The 9,691-nt window shown below is 30.8% G+C and overlaps 1 protein-coding gene across 1 annotated transcript in view; it reads left to right on the forward strand.

Moving 5' to 3' along the window:
- Window positions 1-9,558, forward strand: part of LOC102807894 (uncharacterized) — a 32,066-nt gene extending 22,508 nt beyond the window's left edge. Inside the window, exons 15-19 of the mRNA XM_085491948.1 lie at window positions 2,491-2,572; window positions 2,778-2,990; window positions 3,839-3,982; window positions 4,881-4,977; window positions 5,915-9,558. Coding sequence (XP_085348074.1) covers window positions 2,491-2,572; window positions 2,778-2,990; window positions 3,839-3,982; window positions 4,881-4,977; window positions 5,915-6,058 — 680 coding nt within the window. The 3' untranslated portion in view covers window positions 6,059-9,558. The remainder of the gene's footprint in view (window positions 1-2,490; window positions 2,573-2,777; window positions 2,991-3,838; window positions 3,983-4,880; window positions 4,978-5,914) is intronic.
- Window positions 9,559-9,691: the final 133 nt, after the last annotated feature.

The raw sequence follows: 9,691 nt of genomic DNA on the forward strand, positions 1-9,691 counted from the left end.
TCTATGGTTGAAGTAAAATTAGTAGATTAGGAATAGATTAGGTGAAGTTGGTAGATTATCTATGGTTGAAGTAAAATTAGTAGATAGGAATAGATTAGGTGAAGTTGGTAGGTTATCTATGGTTGAAGTAAAATTAGTATATCAGGAATAGATTAGGTGAAGTTGGTAGGTTATCTATGGTTGAAGTAAAATTACTATATCAGGAATTGATTAGGTGAAGTTGGTAGATTATCTATATGGTTGAAGTAAAATTAGTATATTAGGAATAGATTAGGTGAAGTTGGTAGATTATCTATGGTTGAAGTAAAATTAGTATATCAGGAATAGATTAGGTGAAGTTGGTAGATTATCTATGGTTGAAGTAAAATTAGTATATCAGGAATAGATTAGGTGAAGTTGGTAGATTATCTATGGTTGAAGTAAAATTAGTATATTAGGAATAGATTAGGTGAAGTTGGTAGATTATCTATGGTTGAAGTAAAATTAGTATATCAGGAATAGATTAGGTGAAGTTGGTAGATTATCTATGGTTGAAGTAAAATTAGTATATCAGGAATAGATTAGGTGAAGTTGGTAGATTATCTATGGTTGAAGTAAAATTAGTATATTACGAATAGATTAGGTGAAGTTGGTAGATTATCTAAGGTTGAAGTAAAATTAGTATATCAGGAATAGATTAGGTGAAGTTGGTAGATTATCTATGGTTGAAGTAAAATTAGTATATTAGGAATAGATTAGGTGAAGTTGGTAGATTATCTATGGTTGAAGTAAAATTAGTATATCAGGAATAGATTAGGTGAAGTTGGTAGGTTATCTATGGTTGAAGTAAAATTAGTATATTAGGAATAGATTAGGTGAAGTTGGTAGATTATCTATGGTTGAAGTAAAATTAGTATTGGTAGGTTGGTAGGTTATCTATGGTTGAAGTAAAATTAGTATATCAGGAATAGATTAGGTGAAGTTGGTAGGTTATCTATGGTTGAAGTAAAATTAGTATATTAGGAATAGATTAGGTGAAGTTGGTAGATTATCTATGGTTGAAGTAAAATTAGTATATTAGGAATAGATTAGGTGAAGTTGGTAGGTTATCTATGGTTGAAGTAAAATTAGTATATTAGGAATAGATAAGGTGAAGTTGGTAGATTATTTATGGTTGAAGTAAAATTAGTATATCAGGAATAGATTAAGTGAAGTTGGTAGATTATCTATGGTTGAAGTAAAATTAGTAGATTAGGAATAGATTAGGTGAAGTTGGTAGATTATCTATGGTTGAAGTAAAATTAGTAGATTAGGAATAGATTAGGTGAAGTTGGTAGGTTATCTATGGTTGAAGTAAAATTAGTATATTAGGAATAGATTAGGTGAAGTTGGTAGGTTATCTATGGTTGAAGTAAAATTAGTATATCAGGAATAGATTAGGTGAAGTTGGTAGGTTATCTATGGTTGAAGTAAAATTAGTAGATTAGGAATAGATTAAGTGAAGTTGGTAGATTATCTATGGTTGAAGTAAAATTAGTATATTATGAATAGATTAGGTGAAGTTGGTAGGTTATCTATGGTTGAAGTAAAATTAGTAGATTAGGAATAGATTAGGTGAAGTTGGTAGGTTATCTAAGGTTGAAGTAAAATTAGTATATCAGGAATAGATTAGGTGAAGTTGGTAGATTATCTATGGTTGAAGTAAAATTAGTAGATTAGGAATAGATTAGGTGAAGTTGGTAGATTATCTATGGTTGAAGTAAAATTAGTAGATTGGGAATAGATTAGGTGAAGTTGGTAGATTATCTTTGGTTGAAGTAAAATTAGTAGATTAGGAATAGATTAGGTGAAGTTGGTAGGTTATCTATGGTTGAAGTAAAATTAGTAGATTAGGAATAGATTAGTTGAAGTTGGTAGGTTATCTATGGTTGAAGTAAAATTAGTAGATTAGGAATAGATTAGGTGAAGTTGGTAGGTTATCTATGGTTGAAGTAAAATTAGTATATTAGGAATAGATTAGGTGAAGTTGGTAGGTTATCTATATGGTTGAAGTAAAATTAGTATATTAGGAATTGATTAGGTGAAGTTGGTAGATTATCTATATGGTTGAAGTAAAATTAGTATATTAGGAATAGATAAGGTGAAGTTGGTAGATTATCTATGGTTGAAGTAAAATTAGTAGATTAGGAATAGATTAGTTGAAGTTGGTAGGTTATCTATGGTTGAAGTAAAATTAGTAGATTAGGAATAGATTAGTTGAAGTTGGTAGGTTATCTATGGTTGAAGTAAAATTAGTAGATTAGGAATAGATTAGGTGAAGTTGGTAGGTTATCTATGGTTGAAGTAAAATTAGTAGATTAGGAATAGATTAGGTGAAGTTGGTAGGTTATCTATGGTTGAAGTAAAATTAGTATATTAGGAATAGATAAGGTGAAGTTGGTGATAAAGTTTAATTTGAATTGTGGTGTATAGAATTAATACTTTTATAATACATGTATTTGTGTAATTCAGGTTTTGGGTTGAGTGTACGCCAAGCTATACATGTTGTTTATAATGGTTTACAGTTCTTGAAAGCATTTCATAACCATGATAGGTAAGTCAGTGTTAAATTATTTTATCTTGTATTATAAGTTGTTATAATATTTTAGTCTTCATTCAGAAAATGATAACTTATGGTTTGACCTGTCTGTTTGTCTGTATGTTCCCTGTATCTTAGACATGCCTGTACTGACCACATTCAAACTTCACACATTTGAGTTTGGAGCTAACTTAATACTCATTTCTTTTTTGTGTTGTAGTTACGATGGTAAAATAAGTGATGCAGTAGACGTGATACAAAGTTTGCATGATAAATGCACGCAAGTTGTTGATGGTGCTATGACTCTGGAAGAAGCGTGTGGTGAGGTGTCCACTAGCAATCAATGCAGTGCTAATTTTACAAGTGAAAACAGTCCTGCTAAACATGTAATGGAGGTCTTTGAGGTTATATGGAGAGCTGTGAACTACTACACGTAAGTCACCTTGACATTGTATTTTTCTGTATTAATACAGAATACCCTTTATTTGATAGAAAGTGAAAATCGTAATATTTCGTGAACAGTCACAATAATTTTCAAGAATTGTTTTTATCTCACCTATGCAAAATTTCCTAGAATTGAAAAATAAACATTGTGAATACAAAAATTGTGTAGCAGCAATTTCACTGGTGTGTCCTAGGTCAATGACTTTTCATTAAATTTGTTTTTCACAAATACCATAAAAACCTAAATTTCTAACTGTAAAAATTAAACGTTTTGCAGTATTTGTCACTATTTGATTAAGTTCATGAAAAATACATTTATGATAAAAATATACGTCATGAATTGTTGAACATGTGCAGCATTATTTGTGTTAGTAGGCATTCATTTACCTAATATCCAAGCCTTTTTCCCAATGGCTGGCATGAATACACATTTTGACAGAGAGGCACTGTGCATGTTTTGTCAGCTTGTAAAACTGAATGTATAGGGTATATACATTGCTTTAATTGATGAATAGATAAATAAAAAAATAAGTCAACCACTGACTTGGGTTAGATCAATAGACCAGGGTTCTCCACAGAGCATTATAGAGCAGGGGGCCCTCTATGATTTTGAGTACAACAATGATTACAATGGAGATTATTGCCATATCATATTGTTATGTAAATTATCCATGGTGCTCTGCTATTTTCGTTGGGAAAATATTGTGCACATTCCGGCAAATACTGTGGGTACCATTCAGAGAAATCCTAATTTTGTAGCAGTGAACCTCAATCTCCATGATAAATGATCAAGAAAATGCTATTCCTGTTCATAACAGTAATATTTTTTTCTTTCAGTGCCCTCATTTTTGAAGCTTTGGAATACACACATCCTTTGTTCCCATCTGTTCATGCATCTGAGAAACCAACTGGAGCACAGGCTGTTATCTTACTTGCAACTTTATGCCGTCAGGTCCACATGCTATGCAATGTACTGTTAAAGTGAGTAATCAAATGTCATACATTTCTTCATGTGACAACTGTTTTAACCAATCAAGCATCAAAATAAACTTTTATCACCTCTTGCAAACATAATAATTTTAATAATGATTTTAAAACCAAAAATTGCATATTTTTTCACAAATTGTGATCAATTAATGGAAAATTATGTTTTTTTGTTCCAAAAAAAAACCAAAAAGTTAATTTAAAGAAAAATAAATATAATGAAGCTCAGACCAAATTCTGAATGAATTTTAACAAAAAGTATACTTTTATTTTTGTTTGTTTTCATTGGTTTCTATGGAGAAATTAGTTAATCATCTTTAAAAATTATGAAAAAAAAAACACATGTGTTTTCATTTAATATTGAGTTGGTTTTCAAGGTTATTATATTTCTATTATATAATGCATTGCACATCCTCGGTAAGGTACATGTACATGCTTGGGCTAAAATATATTTTCATCTTACAATACATGCTTACTCTTGTATATTCTAATTGCCCTCTGTCTGCAGATATCATCTTCAAATACTTACATGCACTCACATGATAATATTTGTGTTAGTATTATTATAAAGCCAAAAGAAAATTGCTTCTTGTTCTGGAAAAAATTGATAAGTGATGCGGTGATGAATTTTTTTTATTATTTAATATCACAAAAACAAGATATAATTTTAATGTTTAACATTAAATAATATTTTCAAATACATGCATTAATGGTTGATTTGGATTGACAAAGTATCCTTTAAAACATTCCATTTCAAACTAACATTTCCCCATGTTTGGTGCTCTTCATCAGTATGCAAAATTGCATTAAAAAATGTGAGGCTCTGGTTTCAAACTGATACATTTTATTTTCTTGCCTAACATTTTAATATAATTATTATGCAACCTTATTTCAGTAACATTGTGAATATAGAGATCCAGACACTGCTAAAGAGGAAAGACTTACTTGAACAAGTTTGTGAAGCAATATTTACTTTCATTCAGAATGTTCCTGTAAGTTCCACTGAATAACTACATTTTCTTATAACAACTGTTTTTTGCATCAACTGATGATTAATGACAACTTTATGCTTGTGTTGGGAAAAAGTGTGTGATTTTGAAATTCTACAAATGACTAACAGCATGTGTGCAAGCTGTATAGAATGTATCTTATGTGTTGAACAATGAGAATGATGTGACAGGATTGTTCATTCCATTAGCTTAAATACTAGTTTTATGATTGAATAAAAATTTTCCCTGTTACATGCCTAAGTTGATATTTACTGCAAACTGCAACACACCTGACATATCTATATGGGTATAAAATTTACTGATGTTGTGCAAGACAGTAAACTTCACTTTTAATAACACAACTGAATCTTTTTATCATCACAAGACTACTTTCTGAAATATTATAATTATAATACAAAATGACAATGAAAAGGTCAATCCTGTTAACTATTCAATTCACTCTTACTTTAAGGGTTTTGTGTCAATAATATATTGTTTGAAAGTCACTGATCTCATTAACTAATTGCCTGTTGACACCATTATATACAATTCATATTCATTGGCTATCTCTGGAGGTTTTCAGCAGGTGATGTGATAAGAACAACATTAATATATACTGCTGCAAAATTTCACAATTTTTCCAAAATTGAAAAATTTACAAAAATAAGCTTCTTGTGAGATTAAAGCAGTTTACATATTGCAATCAATATGTTTTAATCTTTTCACCACCAGTTAAGTTCCCTCTTTTCTTGACAAATTCACAAAATAGTCCTGTTTATAATGACAAAAATAGCAAAAATTACTAAAATTGTGTCTGTTTGCTCCAAAATTAGAGATCATTTTCAAAAATATTTAAGAATACAAGAAAAAAGTGCTACAAAATTTGAGCGAGAAAGTCTGGGGGTGAATAGGCTAAAAGATCTGTTTGTTTATTTTTCAGATTAATGGCATGAATTGTAAAATAACACCAGAGATGCTACAAGAGTTTATCATGTGCAGCAATAACAGACAGAGCTTGATAGTTGGACAGAAACAACTGAATTCTGTACTAGAACATCTCCAGAACTGCTATGTTAACATTTAATTTGGCAGAACTGCTTTGACAACCTTGCGTCATGTGTCAATCAAATAGTGCTATAGAACCAGTTGTACAGAAGGAGCTCCAGACATTATCTAACTTTATCCAGTAGATGGCAAGTTCCATTTTCTTATTAGTCATTGCCAATTACTTACACTACCCGTCACACCTCCCCAGGCACATTTTACAATCGCTGAGTTTATGTTCTGTTCTGTACAGAGGAGCAAAATGAAATGATTTCATAAGGTGGTTATACACATGATGCTTTATGTTGTTAGGCAACCAAGGGTTTTTTGCAACAAGAAAAATCACAATGAGGACTAGATCAGTGGGTGATAAAACCCACATTTGTCTGTGACAGTATTTGACTTCATCCAAATATTGTAAGTGGTTGGCAGTGACTTTGAAACAATGGAACTGGCTGAAGCAGTTCCTCTAATTCATTTGTGGTAAAAGAGGTAAAACAATCTGATTAATTATCATTGTACATGGCACAAATGAGTCTAGTCTTTATGCCAGATCAATTTTTGTGAGAATTGCTCAATGTTGAAATATAATTTTGTGAACCACTTCAGATCATCGATCAGAGAATCATGGGCAATTCCATGACTTGATGATACTAACACAAATATTGCAACCCTCCTGGATTCTGGCTTCATTCAATAATTGGCTGACCAGTCCGTCACTCAACCACTTGGAGTACGACTCATGTTCGATATGCAACCCATGCAATGTCTGTTTCATTTTTCCAACAGGCTTAAAAAGCCATTCCATTACCATATGGAATTACCATATCAAGCGTGTTTTCAATTTAAAACAAAAGACAAATCAAAAGTGCTCACAGCACAAACAGCAGAGATTAATGAGCACAGTGCCTTGACAATATAATGAGCATTCATACAGGTTTATAGTGTTTAAAATTGCAGTCTAATATCATTCTTGAGGTTTCATTGGGATACAATTATCTGAAATAAGTGATGGTTTGAATTATCCACTAATATCCTATGGTTTTCAGCACCTTCTAATGTTGGCGTGTTCTCAGTTTATCATTTGAGTGTTGGAATTTCATTTGCCAAATTTTTCATTCACAAATATTCACTTCTGTTTTGAATTAATGCAGCAAATCTGGGGATTCTTCAAATATTTCCCGCAATTCAAAAATGTTCATATCATTAAATATTTTGCATAATAGTCCCCAAATCCCAATAAAGTGTTGAGAATGATCTCAGTGATTAAAACTTATAAATGTTTGTGTTTGAATTGCTTTATACATGTACAGTCTCAGGATACAAGTAATTACTTAATTTAGTGAGTATTTACTGTTGGTTTCCGAAATGTTAGCACTTGAAAATATTATTTATATGCAAACTCGGTTTCTTGCACTCATATGAGAAACTCGTATGACTATCATAACCATATAAAACACTGTTGTGGCCAAATGAGTATATTTATATTATTATGACCACCTATATAGTCATGCTAGTTTGGTCTCTATGTACATTCAGGTTATTATGGCCACATATATACATTCAGCTGCAGATTATTGTGGCCAATATATATTAAGCATATGCAGGTTATCATGGCTACAGACATACCAGTTTATTATGTTCAATATATATTTTCACATGCTAGGTTATTATAGCAAATGTTTATGTACATGCAAGTTATTATGACTTCGTGTACTTGCATGTTATTATTGTCAATATATATGTACATGCAAGTTTTTATGATCACACGTACATACATTTCATAACTACAATTGTGCATTTAGCTTATTAAGGCCACATTTACATGCAGATTAATGTTTTAGAGCCAATATATGTATATTCAGGTTAATATTGGTGCATATGTACATTCTGTTTATTGCGAACAATGTACATGCAGGTTATAAATACATACATTCCCACATTTCGTCACATATGAGGACAATATTAGTATAATAACCTCCATATACAAATGTGGTAATAATAACCTGCATGATGTACACTCGTATAAACGATGGTAATAAATGTAATTTGCATGTATAAATGCGGTCATAACTTTCATGCATATGTACGTTTGCCATAATAACCTGTAATTACATAATTTGGTCATAATAATCCGCATATGCGTATTACTACACCCAAGCTGTCCCAAAGTAATCACACTTGCGCCATATATTTATCACACTTGTGTCACATGTTGGATAAAAAAAATTCAACAAAATGTTTCAAAACTGCTGCTAATAATATCAGTATGTATTGGCTTGCAATCATTGGATTTACTCCTATAATGTCTTGTATAATCATAAGTTTAATTCTAGTGTAACTGCTTATTCTAATCATGTAAAGAGTAATTAGAAGTTACATTGAGTTCTTATTTCATCAAATTATGTACAAGGAAAAATTTATTCAACATTGTAGAAAGTTTAATTAATGTAAACTCGCGTTCAATTACAGATTCACACTTCGAGTCAGAAAAATATTCAAAACCAACTACCACTTGCCAAACTATTTCATTCATAGTTGATATAATGTGTTTTAATAGTTTGCTGAGTTAATGTTAAGAGTCATTGACCAATTCCATAAAATTACATTCCAAGTTTGTTGACAAAAGATAACAAGTGTATGACGAGTTTCGTTCAAGAGTTTGTTTTCAAGAGTACTGCTTGCAATACACTTCCAAGTATTAGATACACCCACATTGGATGTCACATTGTATTAGTACTGATACTTGTTGTTGTACAGATAATAAAACACACTTGTGAAAACTAGTCAGTGATACAACCACTATTTGCACATATACTGTAAAATACTTTATTTTCGCTTGGAATTTATTTTCGCTAGAGGGATAATGCATTTTTTTCTATATTTTACATTTAAATAATCAAAAATCCGTGAAAATAAATTCTATACAAAACACCCAAAAAGTCTTTTCATCAAAAATAAAGTATTTTACAGTAGTGCAGTTAATTTTGGCAATATTGTGTTTGGCCACATCATTAAACATTTTCACTGCCATATTTAGCTTTCATATTTTTCATTAGATTGATCATTAGACAGACACAAATATGACTTTACGCATACGTGAGTATATCTATACTGGAAGCATTTATAAACTAGTTTGTAAAATAATATTCTATGTGTTAACTTATTTATTTTACTGTTGGAGCAATAATATTTGCCATTTACCGTTCCATTTTTTGAAATGTGTTCAAATGTTGATGTTCAGTATATAGTGTTACCGGAGGAAAATAAGAAAGCTTTACTTATTAATTTTGTAATCAACAAACCAATAGTTCTATATTTTGTTGGATTAGATTTAAAAAGTTTAAGAGTTCGTTATATAATAAAAGTCGTATGTACTTCATTATAGATGTAATGTTACTCTTTTTACATTATTCCACTTCACTGATTATATGGTATACTAGTATCTGATATGCTGTTTGGCGTTGCTTGTAAAGTCAGCCTCGCTCTGATATGTATTCTATTTGTGATTCATTAAAGGTAACACCTCTTGGCTCTTCATGAATGAATAAATTCATTCGCCCACAATACAATGCAATGCAAGCATTGCACAACTTTAAGGCCTATTTTGTAATGGCAATATTTAGCTGTTGAGAGTTCTTCTCATAGATAATAACTGCAGACTTATTAAGTA

Source organism: Saccoglossus kowalevskii, chromosome 17 (genome assembly GCF_978046115.1).
Source record: "Saccoglossus kowalevskii chromosome 17, keSacKowa6.1, whole genome shotgun sequence".
NCBI lineage: Eukaryota > Metazoa > Hemichordata > Enteropneusta > Harrimaniidae > Saccoglossus > Saccoglossus kowalevskii.